We start from the raw sequence: 21,871 nt of genomic DNA, 5'->3' as shown, positions 1-21,871 counted from the left end.
AGGGACACCTCAATGGCTTAGTTTGTGATGATGTAATCCACCCCAGTCCAAGATGGTGGACATGTAAACTTTTGGTGCTCAGGTGGGCTAACTTGTGAACTGCCTAACCGATTTGAACCAAATTTGCTACAGCTGTAGAGACACATAGGGATGCCCAAATGGCTGGATGTGTGATGATGTCATCCACTCCAGTTCAAGATGGCGGCCATGTGGACATCTGAGGCACAAGTGGGCTAATTTGTAGACTGTCTAACCAATTTAAACCAAATTAGGTACAGTTGCAGTGAGTGACACACAGGGACACCTCAACAGCATAGTCTGATGATGTCATCCACTCCAATCCAAGATGGCTGCCATGTGTACATCTGAGACACAAGCGCGCTAATTTGTGGACTGTCTAACCAATTTAAACCAAATTAGGTACAGTTGCAGTGAGTGACACACAGGGACACCTCAATGGCATAGTCTGTGATGATGTCATCCACAACAATTCAAGATGGTGTACGCATAAACTTCAGAGGCGCAAGTGGGCTGACTCGTGAACCGCCTAACTGATTTGAACCAAATTTGTTGCAGCTGTAGGGACATATAGGGACACCTCAATGGCATAGTTTGTGATGATGTCATCTACCCCAATTCAAGATGGCAGACACATAACCTTTTGAGGTGCAAGTGGCCTAACTTGTAAACTGCTTGACTAATTTGAACCAAATTTGGTACAGCTGTAGGAACACAGGGAAACATCAGCGGTGCAGTTTGTATGGATGTGCACAAATAACTTCAGCGCCAGCAGGGATAGTACTTTAAGGGCGGGGGAGGGTGTACTCACCCCACCCACCGCATTTCCCCGCCGGTGCTCTATTATCTTTAAGCTGCTCAAGGCGGCAGCGTTCCTCCCTGCTGCCCCGTTTTCCCCATCGGCTGGAAGTGGCGAGCGCGCATGCGCCCGTTGCATGTGCGCACCTGTCTGACATGCACAATGGGTGCACGCACGCTCGCTACTTCCAGCCACCTCCGGCCGATGGGGGAAACGGGGCAGCAGGGAGGATTGGAATGCTGCCGCCCCGAGGGGCTTAAAGATAACAGAGCACCGGCGGGGGAAATGCGGCAGGAGGGGTGAGTACATCCTCCCCCACCCTTAAAGTACTACCCCCGCCAGCACCGAAACCCACCCACCCCCAGCACTGAAACATTTCGGAGGCCTTTATAATGGCCTCCGAACATTTTGGGCAACTGCCTAGTAGTTTGTGATGTCATCCACCCCAATCAAAGATGGTGGTTGCGTGAACGCCTGAGGTGCAAACCAGCTAATTTGTGAACTGTCTAACCCATTTGAACTAAATTGGGTACAGTTGTAGTAAGTGGCACACAGGGACACCTCAGTGGTGTAGTTTGTGATGAAGTCATCCACCCTGATTCAAGAGGGTAGAACCATAAACCTTTGAGGTACAAGTGAGGTAACGTGTGAACCGCTTAACTGATTTGAATCAAATTTTCTCCAGCTGTAGGGACACATAGGGACATCTCAACGGTGAAAATTGTGATGATGTCATTCACCCCAGTTCAAGATGAGAGACAAGTAAACCTTTGAGGCACAAGTGCACTAACTTGTGGACAGTCTAACCAAGTTGAACCAAATTTGCTACAGCTGTATGGACACATAGGGATGCCCAAATGGCATGGTGTGTGGTGATGTCATCCACTTCAGTTCAAAATGGTGGCTGCGTGAAAATCTTAGGTCCAAGCGGGCTAATTTGTGGACAGTCTAACCCATTTAAACCGAATTTGCTGCAGCTGCAGGGACACATAGGGACCACTCAATGGCATAGTTTGTGATGATGTCACCCACCCTGATCCAAAATGGTGGACGTGTGAACTTTTGAGGCACAAGTGCACTAACTTGAGGACTGTCTAAGCGATTTGAACCAAATTAAATACAGTTGTAGTGAGTGACACACAGGGACACCTCAGTGGTGAGTTTGTAATGATGTCATTCACCCCAATCCAAAATGGCGGGTGAATATTTGAGGTGCAAGAAATCTAACTTGTGGACCTTGTAAAGCCAAATTTAGTCCAGTTGTAGACACAGTGAAAGTAAAGTAGGCTGATTAGTTTATATTAGAACAACTTGTTAATATTGATTTGTATTTGCATTTGTTATTACTACCATCATGCTATCTGTCTATCTATCTATCTAGTCCCTTCAGGGAAGAGTGTTGTCTTATAATGCCTTGAGACTGCTAGATTAAAAAATAAAATGCACCCAGAAGGTTCTTGTTTTTGTTTTTCTGTTTTGTGGGGCTGCCTTTTTTGCCTCATTGTTTGGACAGAGCAAAGGTTTACATCCTGGCCACCAGCCATATCCCTCAACTTGATCTGGGACAGCTGCTATGTTTTTATCTCAGAATTTGTGGTTTCAGTTGCCCCCATAAACACTTCATCTCTCTCTCTCTCCCTCCCCAGTACTGAAAACACAAGCTGGACAGCTGCCCTGCCCCACAGCTTCTTTTGCTCAGAATCAGACATTCAGAGTACATGCTCTACTTCCCTGTGTACTTGGCTTATTTTTGCATTTTGTCAGGCTGGTGGGGTTTGCTATAGTTTCTCCCTGCTGACTTCCACTAGGTGACTTGGCTGGAGTCTTAGATATTAGAGAAATAAGGTGCTTAATGGGTTTACCACAACACTTTGTGCACATTTACATTAAAAATATACATGCAAAGCTTTAGAGATGGGCCCGGACCGGTCCGGAGGCCATTTAAAAAGCCTCCGGTCTGGTCCGGACTGGACCGGTCCGGACCTGGGCAGTTCGGTTCGGGTGGGGGGATACCTTTAAGAGCGGTGGGAGGGCTTACTTACCCCTCCCGCCGCTTTCCCGCTCTTTCGCAGTAATATCTAGATTAATTGGGGCGGCAGGACACCAGCCGCCCCCGCTGCCCCCCCTGCGACTGGATTAGGGGCCAAATCGGCCCAAACTACTGCCGCCGCCGCCAACCACCCACCCAACCGCCCAACACAAGGCCCGATTTCGGGCCAAGGTAGCCACGGGGGGCGACCTGATTAGGGGCCAAATCGGCCCAAACTACAGCCACCGCCGCCCGCCCGCCCGAGTCCTCACCATAAGAAGGCCCGCGTCAGTTGGGCCGATCAGGGCCCCACAATTCTAAAAGGAGAGGAGCTCGCAAACAGAGCTCCTCTCTCTGCAAAGTCTCGGCCCGAACTGGGGCTTTAGGCGCAAAGGACGCCTGGGAGTTCCGATGCTCTTCGGAACTCCCAGGCGTCCTTTGCGCCTAAAGCCCCAGTTCGGGCCGAGACTTTGCAGAGAGAGGAGCTCCGTTTGAAAGCTCCGCTCCTTTTAGAATTGTGGGGCCCTGGTTGGCCCGACTGACGCGGGCCTTCTTATGGTGAGGACTCGGGTGGCTGGGAGGGGGGGGGCGGCGGCGGCGGCTGTAGTTTGGGCCGATTTGGCCCCTAATCAGGTCGCCCCCCGTGGCTACCTTGGCCCGAAATCGGGCCTTGTGTTGGGCGGTTGGGTGGGTGGTTGGCGGCGGCGGCGGCAGTAGTTTGGGCCGATTTGGCCCCTAATCCAGTTGCGGGGGGGGCCGGGTCGGCTGGTGTCCTGCCGCCCCAGTTAATCTAGAGATTATGGCAAAAGAGCGGGAAAGCGGCGGGAGGGGTAAGTAAGCCCTCCCGCCGCTCTTAAAGGTACCTCCCCACCCAGTGCCGGACCGCAGTTGGCGGTTCCGTGCACACCCCTACAAAGCTTCTTGTTTTGAACACTTCCCATATTAGGCCATCTCTGTCTGTCTGTCTTTCTTTCTTTTTAAATGGATACCTTGTTTTTGGTTAAGTTTCTTTTGAACTAGAGGTTGCTGTCAGGCAAAAGAATTGTTTTGGGTACTGAGAGTACACATTCAGTATGTTTACCCAGAAAGAAACTGTGATAATCCTGGATTAGTACATACCAACCACCAGCATAATTCTATGCATGTTTACTCTAAAGTAAGTCTCAGCCAGTTTGGTGTGGCTTATTCCCTGGTGTTTAGAATTGCAGCCTTATATCAACATAGATGACACAAGTAAAATGTGTGACTATCTTAACAAATCATACACTGCTTTTGTAGCCGTCCCTTCACCCATATTTGATGTTGCACTGCAGCATGAAATCAGCTGTCCAACAATCTTATATAACACTAGCACATTGCCTATGTATTTGTGGAATTAGTTCAGTCGAGGATCTCCCTCACACTGCTTATTGGACAGGCCTTTGGATATAAAAAGATACTTGGTCTTTTGAGGCAATATCAATACAGTACAATATCAATACTGTACCTTTAATATGGGAATCAATAACTAAGAACAGCTATGCGGAGGTACCCAGGAATCATAGGCCAATAAGTCTGTTTTGTCTTTTGTATTGCCTCAGTGCTTTATTCCCATATTCCTTTTGTCCAAATTACCCAAGTAGCTGGAAATTGTATCCTATAGAACTCCCTTTGTCTCAACTTTTGCTATCAGTTCAGTTTTGTAATAGCTGATCTCCTTCATAGAATATATTTGTTATCTGAATGCTAGATACCTTAAGATAATTTTCATTATCAGAAGCTTTAATCAAGCACTGCATCTTACCAAAACTCAAGGTCTGAAGCCTACTCTATCTTGACAAGGAGCAAATTCTTTACCAGTTATTCTAGTATATCTTATTGTAGTTCCAGATAAGTAGTCACCATGTATCTGACTTCCTAAAGGGATAGAGGCTGTCAGGATAGAGGTGTCATCTCCTTGAAGGTTCTTTTGTCCTTTGTGACATCAGAAAGGAAAATAACTGAATAAAAATTGGTTTGTTTTAGTCATTAAGATGGTGCTGTATAGCTCACTATGATGCTGAAAACAGGAAAGCCACAATCTAAAAAACATTAAAAGAGGAAACAAAATAAAGGAAGCATGGCAAATCATTGCACATTTTACCCGTTCACGTTTAGTAGTTTGTTTATTGCAAAGGGAAGTTGCTGTATTGCCTATGCAGCCGCTAAATGTTAGGATGTGCCAGATTCTCAAAACCACCTTCTTGGCTTGAGAGTGGGGTGGGGGAGGGGGGGATTGCCCTTTGTCAGCAGTACTAGTTGCAAAAGTAGTTTGCATCATGCTAGACTTATTTTAAACCCTAGAAAATCTCTATATGGAGGTTTGAAGGCACACTTCATCTCAGGATGTTAAAATGGCATGTGTGCTAAACTACACCCCGGTGCTGACAGCAAGACTTGTACACTTAAAGCTGTCTTAAAGACTGGTGCACAACTGAAACTCCAATGATATTTCATGGGAGGACAAGTCACATGCACACTCCACTCCATGTTCTCATATTTTGTATGGCTCCCATGTTTAGGGGGTGCAGTTAGAGATAAAGATTGGTCTCTTATTAAAGAACTAGCTTAGGACCAGAAGAATGTTAGAAAAAGGTCAATTTACAGTTCTAACCCCACCGCCCCTTGAATGACATCCAGAGTACTGTGCCTGCACAATGGGGGAGTTGCTATTTTATGTCCCCCCCTTCCCTCTGAAGCCCACTGTGCTTGCCAAAAATATGTCTCCAAGGGCTGTGGGACCCTCGGGTACATATTTTTAGGACCCTCAGGAAAATATTTTCAGGATGCAATGAAGGGGAGATTATTTTATTTATTCATTCATTCGATTTCTATACCACCCTTCCAAAAATGGCTCACGGCGGTCAGGGTTAGATTGGCAAAAAAAATCTCTTCACCCCTGTGGAACGGGGACAGCATTATTCTGGATGTCAGTCAGCCCTTGTGTTCTCCTTCCATCACAGCATGGAATTTTTTCTGGATTTTTTAAAAACCCAGTTTAACTTCAAGCATACCATCTCAAATGGTTTATGAATGTAGGAAGGAGCCCCTGGGATAGGGGTTTTGTTAGCAACATTTTACAAAATGACTGCAATGATTGCTGTCCATATAAACTTTTAAAAATAATCATAGCCTACTGATAGACTGTTTTCAAACAAAAATCTGCTAAATATACATATCTCTGCAGTTTTTGTCTTGGTTGTATCAGGCTGAAGTGCATGCGTCAATCCCTCTCAGCAAGTCTATGTGCTCTGGAACTACTTGATGCAATCTACCAGTTAATGTGGGGTGTGATCAGTCAAAGAGCCCCAGATGTTTTGCCTTACCTTACAATTTGCTTTGTGCACTGGGGATGTGCTAAATGGACTGTTAAACCAGATTAACATGAGCTGGTTAAAACATGTTTTTAAGCTAAGTCATTTGAAACATATCCTCCTATGCACAGTCTCTGATAATTGCTGCACTTCTGATAGAAATTGTATTAGACTGGAACACTACATTCAGATAAATTTTCAAAATTAGGCCTTTAGCTTGTTCCAAAATCCACACACTAGGCACATCTCAGAAATAGGTCTGAATCACTCTGTAAACAGCCTGGAGTTTAGGATGACTGAAGGCACTAGATCCACATTTTTCTATTCAGGCATATTAATATCACTGCTGCACCACCATGCTCACAGTTATAATTTTCTGTGTACCACACAGCAAGACTGACTCATAGAATCTGGAGCCTCAGTTCAGAACCAGACTTCCTAAAATAATTAGGAAAAAGAAAGAAGAGTGTTGTTGGAACCATAGCCTGATACTGAATCATTGTTGTATGTGATTTTCTAAGGCAAACTACAAGCTGAATGTGCTGTTGCTATGCCAAAGCAGCAAAATAGTACAGACTTTAAAATAATATATGTACACCATAATTTATGTAAAGAAAAACACACTAAACCTAAACACACTTTTTCTGAGAGAACTTTGTTTGTTTTTTAATCCATCCCATATTTCCAGGGGACAAGGTATTACGAGTCCAGGGAAACAATGGCTAGATCCCTGCTCAGTAACTTGTTAAGGCTTTTGGTGATGGTATTCATAATCCTTATAATTAAACAGTCTTCTTATCTCTCCTCCAGCCCTGCAGACAATTGTGGTGTAGTGAAACATACACCAATTAAGACACATGTTGCAATAATTGTTCATAAAATTACCAACTTCTCTGTGATGTAAAATTAAAGGCCAGCAAAATCCCAGAATGTTTCAGTACCTCTGTATCTTCCAGAACTTATTTTCTGCCCTTCAATCTTTCAAAGGAAAGGCATGGAGCACAGCAGTGAGTGTGAAATGTTGGGACAAGTATCAAGTGCTGGAGAAAATGCCTGCCACCCCCACCCCCACCCTTGTCTCAGAAAAGCTTTTTTTTTTTTTTTTTTTTAAGCAGCAAGCAAATTCTTGTCCAAATGGCTGTCAAAGATGCATTGAAAGACGTTCTTCCTGGGAAACCTCATTATACATTTATCAGGTTTGGTGAATCGGGAACAGGCTCTAAAAAGTATAAACAATACTGGTTAATATACTTTTTCCTAGATATTTGTGCCTGCAACATTATTTAGATGCTTCTGTGTCTGTGGTTAGGTACAGATTATGAAGGCTACTGAGCCCACTCCTGCCCACCAGCTACATAAAAGCAAATAAAAATGGCCTTAGTGATGGGCCAAACTACACATTACATTAATAACATACTTGGCTCTGATGTCCTTAGTTTTTCTGAGTGAAATAGCATATGAACATGTGAAGCTGCCATACTAATTCAGATCATCTAGTTAAGTATTGTCTACAGTGACTGGCAGTGCACCAGCCCACCCGCACCCCTGAAGCTACTATTTAGCTCAGAAAAATTAAGCATGTCTGGGCCAACCATGCTGTTACTGTAATGTGTAGTTTGCTAAGTAGGAACATAGATTGATCCACACTATTTGCCTCAGAACTAGAGATGTGAAGGCCAGGGGTGGGGGAATGATAAAAATTGAGAGCGGGGGAGTTTTCCTTGGGGGGGTGTTTTCCAGGCAACACCCCCCCCCACCCCAGTTTTTTCCCACAGGCCTTCACATCTCAACTCAGAACTAGCAGTTATAACCGGCAAAGTATTCAACTGGAATCATCTACAGACAGACTTTATCTATAGAAGTCACAGTGCTATGCCTACGTAAGAAGTCAGGTGATATCTCAGGCTTCTCTGTATCCTAATATCTCCCTGTTGTGTCAATACCACTAGGAGTGAATCTGGCTCCTAGCCAGGTAGCCAGTTGTTGGCTATCCCACACAGGGAAGTGAAAATAATTTAAAGTGGGAGACTGTATTATTTATTATTATTTACATTTTTATATCCCACTCTTCCTCCAAGGAGCCCAGAGTGGTGTACTACATACTTAAGTTTCTCCTCACAACAACCCTGTGAAGTAGGTTAGGCTGAAAGAGAACTGACTGGCCCAGAGTCACCCAGCAAGTCTCATGGATGAATGGGGATTTGAACTCTGGTCTCCCCAGTCCTAATCCAGCAGTCTAACCACTACACCATGCTGGCTGCTCTGTATCTTCTATCTCCCTGTAGGGGATAGAAAAGCTGGCAAAGGCTGCTGTATATCCCCAGTTCTGAGCAGAAGTAATCAGAACATGAAGAACATCATTTCCCATTCCCCTTATCTGGAATAAGGAAAGCACCATGAAGCCAAAGTGCCCGTGGCCATGGGCACTTTCTGAACAGAAAATTATTCCACAAGCAGCCATTCATGTGTATCCACTACTAGCTAATGAAGAGATACCTCCCACGCACGTATGCACATGCACACATGGTATTCACTACTAGCTAATGAACAAACATCACACATACACACAATTAGGTACTTACCCAATGATGGGAAGAAACAGTCCCCTGGAACTGGGGGTGAGAGTGGAGTGTTTGGTTCTGAGAGAAGATGTCTTCCTGACTCTGACTGCTGGTGACTGGCCATATATGTTAATTGTGGCCTAGGCTTGGATTCTGAATTTGCTGGGACATCATCAAAGACAGGGTTCTCAATGCCTTGGGCATTGCTGCAAGAGAAAGCACAGAACCATACTCAACATGTTCCAGTCAAGGAATGCCCACTTTACTGGAAAATGTCACTACACTTTAAAAATGCTTTTAGAATTCTTCAGGGGCATAGCGAGGCTGGGTTGGGCCCTGGGACCAAAAGGGAAGACTCTGCTTATATCAGTAGTGGCACAAAGACTTGTCAAGATTAGCAACTTGAACTGGGCATTCAGATTCCTAAATGGCCTGGGCCCAGGTATCTTAAGAAGCAACTCATTCCATATGACACACTTTCACCACCATTATTCTGAAATTCTTAGGTAATCTGAAAACTCTCCATTCCAGATAGCACATCAACAGCACTTTTCCTGTGGAATCCCTTTCCTAGAAAGGCCTATTAAACACAATCCCTTCTGACTTTTATGCGGGAGGCTTTTGGAATTCCTGACTGATTTGGGGTAGGTTAATTTGGCAGCAGGACGTGGGTGCTAGTCATTGGTGTTTTTGGCAGCATAGTCTGAGTTTGGGGGTTTCTTTTATTTGTTTGATGTGTTAAACCACAATTATTTGTGTTTCTTTTGCTGTGTTGCTCACTCTTGTTTTTATTGTGCGACTCTGAAGGGTATTTGCAGGCCATAGAATAAAAATAGGATACATAATAAAACAGAATTTCTCACCTGTCCATTCTGACAAGTTCATGAGCACCTGCAAAAACAATACAATGTTGTTACTGTAAGCATTGCTAACTGTAGCCCTATTTCTAAACATGGAAATTACATAGTTAATTAAATAATTATAAATCTAAATAGTTAAACAAATTAACTTTTTTACCTAACTAGTTAACATTTTCAGCTGTCAACTTTTAACTTTAACTAGTTTAAATTGTTAACTTCAACTTTTTTTTCAGTTTAAAGATGTTTGAAATCTGGCTTTTTCAGAGTTTTTCTGACACATCCACTCTCTACATCTCTATATGAATCATATTTTTTTTATTGAAACTCTAGTTCTAATTTAAGAGGCAGAATGAAATATCTTAACTTACAAGTTTGCTTATATTTTTTCTTTTTAAAAAGTAAATTTCAAGGCATAGGCAAAGGAATGTTTTCCAAATGATTTCTCAAATATGCTGAACTTAGGGACAGGGGAGCAGATAGTTCCAAGGGCTTTGGAAACTAATTTGCTTGTATAAGAGCTGAGTGCTGTTTTATTCCACCTGCAATTTGTCTAGTGGAATTTTGTTTCTGTTTTAAAAAAATCTTTTTGACATTCTGGACCTTTTTAGGTAAATGTTAAGTACAATGTTTCCTTAAATAACAATCATTTTATATCAAAATACATAACAATATTTCTTTATTGAACTAAACATCTTTTAAAATATAAGTTAAGTGTCTCTTTGCATAATATAAAAGCGCCCTTTTGAGTTCACCTCCTGCAGTGAAAATTCCTTTTTTTAAATGTCCTGTATCTCCCGGCTTAGTCAGTCTAGTCCTCAAAGAACATGTCTAGACAGAAAATTGTGCCACCTTGAATGTTGATGTCCATGTGGGAAATTGCTGGCCATATACATGACATACATGCCATTCCATACTTTTCTACCACAAATGGCCCTCAAATCCATGGAAAGGGTAGAACCAAAAAAACAACAACAAAAACCGCTGGTTTTTGCTCTGTTGAATATGTGAGTAGCTGCCATGTGCATTAGATTTCAGTATGTGGACACTTAAAAACAACTTTCTGCGGGAGGTGTAGGTGTGGTGATGACCTTCTCTGGGCAGGGAGGTGTGGGCTTGCTCCCTCTTTTCTTCCCCCCTTACTTCTAGCCCCTCTACTGCTGTTGCCACAGCCTCTTCAAGCGCACACTCTCTCTCCCCCTCCTCCCCTTCCCCCTTCCTCAGCCATTGTGGTGCTCCCCAGGCTCTCAGTCTCTCCCTCCCCTCTTCCTCTTTCCCCTTCTCTGGCCCTTACCATGATCCATGGGCTCCCTGTGCACTCTCTCTCTTCCCTCCTCCTCCCCCTTCTCCTGTGAGGCCACATTCCCCAGTCTCTTTCTCTCGTTTGGCCTTCCTTCTCCTGCCACCACTGTGCATGGCTCCCACTGCTCTCTCGCTCTCGTTCTCCTCCTGTCACTGCCAAGAGAGAGAGAGAGCAACAGAGGCGAGCCAGGCGCCAGGGCTGGCAATGAAGGAGCTTGAAAAGTATGCAAAGGCAGTAGAACAAACTTAGGTGCATATACTGCCCACACTCGCTCTGGATTAAATAAAGTTCAGGAATCCACTGATCCTGTCACAAAAACCACTCCAGTCTAGAGGAGCTCAAAGTCTCCTTCCCAACTCATGTTGCAAAGCTCCATGGCCCTCTCTTCTTCCGACCTATTACTTCAATAGTCCAGGAACAATTTCAGAAATGACATGAATATTATCTTTTATTGTTGTTTTGATTATTCAGAAATTTTTATAGCAAGTATACCAGTCATTTCAGGTAATCCATGGTGAGGTCCAAGTAAACTAGCATGCTTCTATGGGCATGCTATGCTATTTTCCATCTTTTCTATGGAAAAGAAATCCACTAATTGCATTGGAAAATGGAAAATGATGCTATTAGGGAATTCACTGCTTTGCGCACATTTCTTAAACATCAACAACTTTTAAACTAGTTAATTTCTTTTTAACTTTTAACAAATTGAAAATGGAGTTATGGAACTTTAGCAACTCAAGCCAATATTTTAAGGTCAATAACTATTAACTTTAACAAGCTAATTTTTCATTAACTTTTACAGTAATTGCCTTTTTCACATCAAAATTTGGATAATAGAATTGAGGCCATGAAAATAACCCAAAGGTCATCAAGTCTTGGACTAAAGCAATATCCTCCATACCCAGATTAGCAGGAGGAGCCGATGTTTACCATCTCAGAGTAAAGGTGCATATAAGGATGTGTGTTCCCTTTCCATTTCCTTTATAGAGACAGTTTGCTTTGCAAAGCAACTAATCCCACCCCCCTTTTGTTTTTCTGAGCTGAGTATGTTGGCTTGGTGATTAGGACTGGGGAAGTGGAAACTACTATTTATTTATCTGATTGATTGATCGCTATACCGCCCTTACAAAACTGGCTAATCTATATGATAGATAGATAAAAACCCACAAAACTATTTCTACTTTTTGGTGTATGTATTTACTCATATGATCCTAACCTTATTTTAACAACTCTCTTTAGAAGATGAAGTTTGATGTTATGAACATTACTTGTTTCTATCTGGCAGGGGCAGCCCAAGTCATTTTCCTGCCTGAAACAAAGCACAATCTGATGCCCCCCCCCACTCCCACCCTCTTTCCATCTACGGGCCAGTTTATATAGCAGAATCAAGTGGCAAACATTTTCCTGGACTACACCACTTAAATGCTTCCCCATATAAAAATATCCATGCATACAGAAAAGTAGCATGTCAGGGAGGAAAGGTTCAGTCCACCATTCTTCCTGACGCATGGTATTTCTATGTGCAAGAGGAAGATTATCTTTTTGTTTGTATTGGGCTTTCAGAGGTGGAGGAGAGAAGTATTAAAACATACAACCCTACCCCAACCTGAAATGATGAAATCCAGGAAAAATAGTTGCTGGTTGTTGGGCTTCTACCACCTTTCAATAGTATTTTGTTACTGCTAGAAGATCGAAATCACCAAAGCAAGCTTTCCACATTTTCTGTGTTTTTAGGTTAACGCCCCCCCCCACACCCCCACAAAAAGCACAAACACACTTCTAGTTTTAAGAATGTAGAGTCCATCCAGGTTCCCTCACTCCCAGTTACTGAAAAGTACAAAGATAATATAGTCTCGGGTTCATTCCTTGACAGCTCCAAGTAGGGCTGGGAACAGTTCTATGACTGGGCAAGACAGCATCAAGGAACTCCCATTGAAATTAAAAAGGCAATTTAGGCATTGCCTAACATGTCGTTTTAATTACATTGAGACTTCCTTGAGTAAATTTAGTTAGAATATCAGACGATGTGTGTAGACATTACAGACGTAAATGAAGCAATGGTCTGATTCAGTATAAGGTAACTTCATATTCTCAAACTTCATATTCTCAGCCACATAAAATGAACAAGAAAATGAGACAGTTCCAGTGCAATTACTTGAACAGCCAATGCAAAATAAAATGACCACATTCACAGGCAAGGCTAGATCACATTTAACTTTTACAAGAGAGAGTAAAAATTTGCTCAAACATATGACACTGGATTGCATTTCTTTTAAAATCAATATATATAGGGTTCAGCTACGGGATGACATGCAGCAGCTTTCAACTCCACTTAAAAGTCCATCAAAATAGAGGAATAACATAATCAAATCAAAGTGTGTTAGCAAACAACTGAAAACAGAGCTTAGCCTAGGAACTAGGGATGTGCCTGAATCATTTCGGCATCTCTTTGAAGGGGCGCCAAAATGATTTGGCTCCCTGCAGCCGAAACGTTTTGGTGCGGGGCGAGGGGTTCCTTTAAAAGGTGGCAGGCAGGTCCTATCTGCCTCTCCTGCGAGCCTTCACCACCCCATTGCAGCACTGTTCTAAGATAAACATCCCTGTGGAAGCAGCAGCCCGTGCCACAGTCTCCTTTAAAATGCCCCACTGCAGCAACAGGATGCTTCCCCCAGCACCCCTTGTGTGGCATCGCATGCTGATGTTGCATGAGGGATGCTGGGGGAAGCATCCCATTGCCGTGGCGGGGTGTTTTAAAGGAGACTGTGGCATGGGCTGCCACTTTCATGGGGATATTTCTCTTAGAACAGTGCCGTGATAGGACGGTGCGGGGCAGCGGAGGCTTGCAGGAAGGGAGCATGCCTGCTCTTAAGGGAACCCCTCCCCACCCCCTGGGATGTGCCCAAACTATTTCATGCACATCCCTACTAGGAACTTAGTTTAAGGAGGGGTTGGGGGGTGGACCCCAGAGTGCTTACCCTTGATGTTGGTGGCATAATGGGATTGAGGAGATTCTTTTTTAAAAAAAAATTCTTTGTGCTACCTTTTCAGAAGCACCTGGAAATATTGAGAGTTTGGGGCATAGCTATAATTGAACAACATTGGACAACTGTTCCTGAGGGAGGGGTGTTCCATTGGCTAGGCAAAAGCTCACTTGTCTTTTCCCACCTACCACCCACTGGCCTGTTTCTGGCTCCTGATTGCAGAAGTCACTTCAGCTTCAAAGGAGACAAGTTCTCTCCAAGATGGGAGGGAGAGGTGTGTCAGGCAGTATCCTTCCTTTCTCCTCTCCTTCTGAATGGCTGGCTAGTGCTCAGGTTCAGTCCATACCTCCCTCAGTCTGACAGGCTCAACAATGAGGGAAATTTCACTAAGCATCAACCAGCCAGTCATGAGAAGAGGAGGGTGAAATGCTGCCTGACACTCCACTCCCTCTCCCCCTTCCTACTGAAGCTGAGACTGAACTGAAAAGATCTTCAGTTGAAGTTGCTTACTGACTCTTTTAATATTCTGTTCTTGTTAAAAAGAACAGGGTGAATCCATAATATGGTTTTTCCTGCTCTCCCCCTCACCCCAATATTTCTTAGCAGCTGGGTTCAGTTTACCCCTATGTCCTGGGGCAAAATCTGTGACTAGGTTTCCTGTGAGAAACTTTGACTAGGGTGCGTGTGTGTGAGAGGAGCAGGGAAAGAAAGCAGGTGACAAAAAAAGAAGTGTTGATGAATGAATATATGAGCTGATTGTATGTGTGTGTTTCTCAGCTAGGGGAATGCATGCGCACAAGTGCATGTAAGTGAAAGTGTCTGTGTGTGGGGTGCATATGATATTTGCTTAGGAGCAAGGGGGTGCATGCCAAGAATATTTTGTTTTTCACCATGTCACTACAGTTCTGCAGAGAAGACATGAGGAGGGAGGAGAAAAAGTGGGGAGAGACCAGGGGCTCATCTTCGCTTCTTGCCCCAGGACTTACTCCAAACTTGCTAGGGCCCTTCGCCAATCCTACTTTCCTGCCATGGGTTGCCATTCTCAGCACTTGCCTTGTACAACCCGTCATTGAGGCGCTTCAAGTGCTTGCACATGGCTGTGTACAATCTAAAGAGAAAAGAAATGTGCCTCCCTCCCACCCCAGGTGAGTGCTGGAATTTCCTCAGTCCCACTCCAAGAAGACACTGGCTGAAGCTGCACTGAGCCTCTGCCAGCTCTAATCAAAGCACATCCTATTCCCAAGGAAAGGGGAGAAACCAGCTGCCATAGCACTCTCTGCTGTGAGAGCAGCAGCAGCAGCAAGCTTTGTGAGTAGTGGCATTGGTGGGAGGTCCCTGGAAACTGAACTCCTGCTTATCCAGTGCTCTGCGTGCTGCTGTTGCTGTAGCAGTGACCAAGCAGTGTTTGCTTCCTCTCCAGAGAGGACATTGAGGAGACAAGGGATGTACTGAGGCACTTGTCTCTTTCACTTCCTCTTCGGGGAGTAGACAAAGGAGCTGCTAGACTTAGCTGCAGAGGCAGCAGTGGGTGGAGTAAGTGTATGGAGTGCACCCAGGAGGGGGTGAAGAGAGAAAAGAGGAGGCAAGGGGGGCCGTGGAGATGAGAAGTGGAGGCAGCAAGTTGTGTGCACTCACTGCTTCAGGCATCTGTTTCACCCCACCTCATAATAGGACAGCTCCTGCTGTCTGGAAGGGAAGAAGCCTTTGCCAATAGGCCATCAAGTGAGTTGATGGCCTATTGATGCTATTCACATGAGCACAGGGTTAAAGGAGTTCAATATCTAGAATGTACGAAAGGGTGGTGCATAAGGTTAAGAGTAAGTATCTATGCATTCCTGTAAGTACGGAAGTATATGGGGGAGGGGGGAGTACAATACCCAGCTTTCTTAATGTTATTTATTTTCTGCTTTAAGTACATAAGAACAGCCCTGCTGGTTCTGGCCCAAGGTCTATCAAATCCAGCATCCTGTCTCACACAGTGGCCCACCAGATGCCTCTGAGAATCCCACAGGCAAGTGGTGAGGGCACGCCCTCTCTCCTGCTGTTGCTCCTCTGCAACTGGTATTCAGCGGCATCCTGCCTCTGAGCCTGGAGTCAGTCTATAGCCATCAAGACTAGTAGCCATTAATAGACCTGTCCTCCATGAATTTGTCTAAGCCCCTTTTAAAGCCATCCAAGCTGGTGGCCATCATCACATCCCATGGCAGAGAATTCCATATGTCCTGTGTAAAAAAGTACTTCCTTTTGTTGGTCCTAAATTTTCTGGCCTTTAGTTTCATGGGATGACCCCTGGTACTAGTGTTGTGACAGGGGGAGAAAAAATTATCTCTGTCCTCTCTCTCTACTCCATGCATGATTTTATAGACCTCTTTCATGTTTCCCCGCAGTCGTCTTTTTTCTAAACTTAATAGCCCCAGATGCTGTAGCCTTGCCTCATAAGGAAGGTGCTCCAGGCCCCTAATCACCTTGCTTGCTCTCTTCTGCACCTTTTCATGTTCTACAATATCCTTCTTAAGATATAATAATAATTTGAATTTTGCCAACAAATACTCTCAATAAGGATTAGAAACAAGCTATAGAAAAAGGGATCAAGTTACTCTCTACACCACAATGTTAAGTCTGCATAGCTAGAAATAACTTGGTTGTATCAGGCAGAGGACATTGGAGGGAATTACATTGCTTTAGTATTGCAACTACTCAGCAAGAGTGCATTGCAGTTCTTGACATTTAAAGGGACAGGACTTCAGTGGGATGTGTCAGGATGCCTGTCGTCTGCCACAACGTTAATGATAGCTGTAAAATAAATCACTGTGAAGTATGGTAGTGTCAACATTAGCAAAAGCACCTTTGTGCCTTTCTTCTGCTGGCTGTACACATCATATGTATGCTCTTAATGTGGGACATGTACATTGTAGCCAGTGTAGCTTCTATATTCACATTATAGACCATTTAAAGAAAAATCTGTTTAAGCCTAACACGTGAAAACACCCTGAATCTAAACAAATTAGCTGAGTCAGATCCTGTAGTGATTATTTGCAAGTGAATGCATTTACTTAGGCAAGTTTAGGCAAGAAAGCTAAAATATCCCAACCATGCTCTGTGCCCTTAGATTTTTAAATTACCCTTATGAGTTAATTTGACTGGACAAAAAGCTGATTGTGCACCAGTCTAGTCAATTTCACAATATCATTGACCTGCAGGAAGCAACTGCCATTAGGAAAGAAGAAGAAAAGCAGATTTTTCCTCTTCACTGAGCCTCCACACCTCCCCTTATTTTGTACAGTTCTTAACCACCCAAGCTCTAAAGGAGAAGTTACTCCTATTGCTTTTCAGAAATGACTGTCTGCACATATCCACAGTTGTCCCATGAAACTTCTGCTAAGAAGAAGAAAACAGGCCATATCCTCATAGCAGATGTTGATGCATTGCAGATATGATGTGACTAACATCTAAGCAATGACTACACATTATGCCACACCCCAACACAATTTTCAACATGTTGATGCATATTTTTCAGCTCCATTAAAGAACCCTGTCCTTTAGTTCTGCAACTTTTTCCTGATCACTAATTTTCCAAGAAATACATATAAACAAACAGAAAAGGGGAGGAAATGACATGTGTGGAAAAATAAAAGCAGCTGGAACCTTCTAAAGCCAGATGAGAAATGTTGGTCTTAAATAAGAATGGGTTCTGAAATCATGGTAGAAGCCGCTGCCAGTCTGTGCAGACAATACTGAGCTAGATGGACCTATGGTCTGACTCAGTATATGGCAGCTTCCTATGTTCCTACCTGACATAAATATTAGTTTTCTTTAAACATAGCTTGTAAGATATTTTTCTGCGAGTTCAGCAAGGAAACCATTGAAAGATATGCAGCAATATTCTGTTCTTATGTGCTTCTTATAGACAACATGAAGTAGATGTTAGTCAGACAAAGTCAGAAATGATTTGTAGATATCTTTTTGCCTGTGTATGCAGGCCTGTCACCATAACCGCTTTTCTTAAAATGGATTGTTTGTTTGATTAACTTCACTTCCACCTAGAATTGCCAGTTTACAGTGCAGAGTTCATGCAGATCTTTTAAACAGCACCACATCAGCAAGAGATGATGCCACCACAACTTCTTCCTTGGTCCCCTCACTCACCTTCTCTTTCTGTGATGCAAAGCATGCCCTACTTGCTCCAATATGGGCAAGAGAAGGGTGAATGAAAGGTTCAGGGAGAGGAAGCACTACTACATCATTTCTTACTGCTGCAGAGTTGTTCAAGAGAGATGCAAGATCTCCCAGTTGAAGCTCTACTCTCTATAACCGGAAGTCATTCATGGAGTAGCATAAATATTTGCATATTACAATGTAGTGTATCTGCTCTTGAATGCCTGAAAATAGATCTAGAAAGGAGAGTATTAAAACACTTCTGATGGAATAATCTGTACTTTGAGTAGTCTTGCCTTTAGACTTTAAGGGAAGAATCAAATGGCATATTGATTTGTATTTGTAACTTCTGAGCCTATAAGCAGAAATAAATCGTGAAGGGATGGGATGAGGAAGAGAAAGAGAACATTTTTATACATACGCCTGCTATGGATTGCTTGTCTCTGCTTGTAAATAAGAAGCAGGATGAGGGGCAGGCAGAGAATGCCCACAATGCAGGCCCCTGTTGCGAGTGCAGCTGCTGTGATGTCTGAAAAAGAAGAAAGAAATGAGAGGCAAAATAAGTGAGCAGAAGGTTATTCTCATTGCTAAAGGCTAACACTGGAGCATATTGTGAGTCAGCAAACAATAGCCATGAATTTGGATACTATTGTTGTGTAGTTATTTAGGTAATGAGGCCCAATGTTCCATAATTTAAAGAGAAATATTAAAAGGTGGTTCCTTTTTCTATGGTATGATATTCTTATATAACAAAGTGGATTTTCCTTATTTATAGTCTTTGATGCCTCATCAAATAAAATGTACTGTTGTATAGTAAGTGTTAATGGTGTCCCTTACTAGTCTGAAAAGTTAAGATGACAGCCATTGCTCAAATACAAGGGAAAGTTTTATATATTTGCAATTAATAATAAACTCATTTCAATGCATTCCATAACAGCTTTCCTATTGCCTGTTGATTCTTTGTATGGTTGCCATTGTTCGATCATAGAACCAACTTGTGGCACCTCAACTCCAGTCAACACTGGATGATCAGATTACTTATCTGATTCAATCTGACTTTCCAATCCAGTCTGACTTTTGGTCTGGATATGGCACAGAAACTGCCTTGGTCACCCTGGTGTATGACCTACACCAGGAGATGGAGTGTAACTTTGTTGATTCTCCTGGAACTTTCAGTGGCTTTCAGTACCATTGACAATGGTATCATTCTAGGTCATCTCCTTGGGTTGGGACTTGGGGACACAGTTATATGATGGCACTGTTCCTGTCTGGAGGGTCGTACTCAGAAGATAGTGCTGGGAGGTGGCTGCTGCCCTTGGTCTATGGGTTGCCTCAGGGAACCATTCTGTCCCCTATGCAATTTAACATCTACATGAAACCACTGGGAGAGGTCAGATGACACCCAACTCTACTGATCATTTAAGTCAACAGATTCCAGGGAGGCAGTGGATATTCTGACCCCAGTTTTGGAGGCTGTTCTGGTCTAGATGAGTGCAAACAAGCTGAAACTTAATTCAGATAAGACAAAAGTGCTCTGTGTTGGTAAAATGGATTATCCAAGTAGTGTGGTAAATCTGGTATTGGATGGGCGTCACCCTCCCCCGGAAAGACAAAGGTCCACAGCTTGGGGGTGCTTCTGGACCCCGTGCTGTCCTTGGAGGTGCAGCTGGCAACAGTGTGCAGAAGTGCTTTTTACCAGCTATAACAGATACACCAGCTGCAACCCTACTTGGAGAAGCCAGACCTGTCCTCAATCACTCATGCTTTGGTGGCATCCAGATTGAACTATTGCAGTGTGCTCTACATGGGGCTGCCCTTGAAGACTGTTCGGGAGCTTCAGCTGGTCTAGAATGCTGCTGCAAAGATGCTCATGGGCACAAGGTGCTTTGTGTTACATTCATCACTGCAGCAGCATCACTTTTATTCAAAATCACTGCAGCAGCATCACTGGTTACCAGTCCATGTCCGGACTAGATTCGAAGTACTGGTCTTGTTCTTTAAAGCCCTACATGGTTTGGCACCAGAGTACATATGGTCCATATGAACCTGCAGGGCATCTGTTTGAAATCTCAGGCCCTACGCATGGCCCCACCACTAACGGAGAACTGGTTGGCAGGGACTAAAGTCAAGGCCTTTTCCATTGTGGCCCCTCGACTTTGGAACACTCTCCCAGAAGAAGCTTTGTCATGCTCCCTCCCTCAGTGTTTTAAAAAATAATTAAAAACATCTTTTTAGAGAGGATCTTTAATGTTTTATCCACTGCTTTTATCAGGTAGATTTCTTAACTTTCTACTTATAACTTTTAATTTGAAACTTTTAAAATTGGTAACTTTAAAATGTAGTTTTAGCCTGTTTTAATTTTTTTATTAATTTTTTTAAAAATTGTTTAATGTTGTGAGCTGCCCGGAGCAGTAGTGTATTGGAGGGATGGATTATAAATATTGTAAAGAAATTAAATGAGTACATTATTTTTTCTAACAGGCAGAACTTCAATAGATGTAACTATTCCTAGCACAGATATAAAGACCAGAGTTCCACCCAATGGTTAGTGTTTAGCAAGAACCTTTTGTAAGCAGAAATGGAACTAAGCATTATGCTATTTTTTGTTTTGATTAGAACTGAATAAGGGAATTATTAAGCCACTATGCTTCCTTGGCATAAAAATGAAGCTGTATATGTAAATAAAAACACAAAATACCTATATTCCTATTGCCTGAAGGGAGGAGGATTGGAAGATTAAAATGTCCTAGTTAGGTGTTATTAGCTGTTTTAGCTAATATTTTATATTGGTTTGATTATTGAACTTGATTAATTTGGGCTGGTTTGGAGAGAGAGTTTCAAACATTGGTAGAGTAAAGATGAGCCTAGACCATGAAATTTTAAATTTTCATGGTCTAGGCTCATTTTAATTCAAAATTTAATCGCATTCTGGAAATGCACAATCAAGGGGATTTTGTTCAGTCTCCTTTTTCAACACAGAGATAAGAGCAAAAAATGCTTTAAGGGCAAAGACTGGACTCACTCCAAAATCTACTGAAGTCAGTGAAGAGATACTTGTGTTCATTGCCCTTTGGCTCAGATCCATGGTAAGCTAATGAAAGTTCATAACACACCAAGCACTGTGTTTCAGTTGCTAGACCACATATTACTGTAGTTTTATTATGTCTTTTTAGTGTGCAAATAGTATTCATTCTACACCTGTCCACTTCTTTGCAGATTCAAATAAGTCAGTAAAATCCAAATTCTGAGAGTTGGATGCAAATATAAAACCAGGGATATATTTTTATTTACATATATTAAATTTTGTCTAAACTACAAAGCGACAAAGCAGACCTGGCTGAAAAATTAAAATGGCAAAGTAGGTTTTTAAGTTAATATTGTTGTAACTTAGCTGTCTGAAAAGAAGGAGAGAGAATACTATATACTAAACATTGCCAAATTGCAGTGAAAACACGACTTTCTTTTACGCTGGTTGGAGCAACAACCATCTGAAGAATAGGTACACTATCCATAAGAAAGCTAACAACTGTATATCAAATAAGCTAAGCCAGCTAATTAAATTAGCTCAGCCAGGTAATGCTGTGAATTTCAGATTCAGACCCATCCAAGGATTTCTATGGATTTTCTATAACAAGCTGAAATTCTTTTCTCTGATCCTTAGAATGTTTTAATGAAAGATGCAATCAGGCTGTTCTCATGAGCAGCCTAACCCAGGATAGGGCAGCTTTTTGCCCCAGCCTTTTACCAAGGTTAAGAGTGCAGTTGTGCCAACTGTGGCACTGGGGTTGTGTGGGTGCTCGGGCTGCTTCCAGCCTGAGCACGCACAGAGACGGGCA

The 21,871-nt window shown here is 42.9% G+C and overlaps 2 protein-coding genes across 18 annotated transcripts in view; one reads left to right on the top strand and one right to left on the bottom strand.

Moving 5' to 3' along the window:
• CDH23 (cadherin related 23) overlaps positions 1-21,871 on the top strand; it is an 846,530-nt gene that overhangs the window by 672,267 nt on the left and 152,392 nt on the right. The window lies entirely within an intron of this gene.
• Positions 4,972-21,871, bottom strand: part of VSIR (V-set immunoregulatory receptor) — a 30,879-nt gene continuing 13,979 nt past the window's right edge. For both annotated transcript variants that reach the window (XM_053312566.1, XM_053312565.1), the window contains 4 exons: positions 18,457-18,564; positions 9,603-9,630; positions 8,761-8,945; positions 4,972-7,397 (listed from right to left, as the gene is read on the bottom strand). In XM_053312566.1, the coding sequence (XP_053168541.1) occupies positions 7,360-7,397; positions 8,761-8,945; positions 9,603-9,630; positions 18,457-18,564 (359 nt within the window). In that variant the 3' untranslated portion in view covers positions 4,972-7,359. The remainder of the gene's footprint in view (positions 7,398-8,760; positions 8,946-9,602; positions 9,631-18,456; positions 18,565-21,871) is intronic.

This window comes from Hemicordylus capensis, chromosome 3 (genome assembly GCF_027244095.1).
Source record: "Hemicordylus capensis ecotype Gifberg chromosome 3, rHemCap1.1.pri, whole genome shotgun sequence".
Taxonomy (NCBI): Eukaryota; Metazoa; Chordata; class Lepidosauria; order Squamata; family Cordylidae; genus Hemicordylus; species Hemicordylus capensis.
This window is presented reverse-complemented; position numbering and strand designations above follow the sequence as displayed.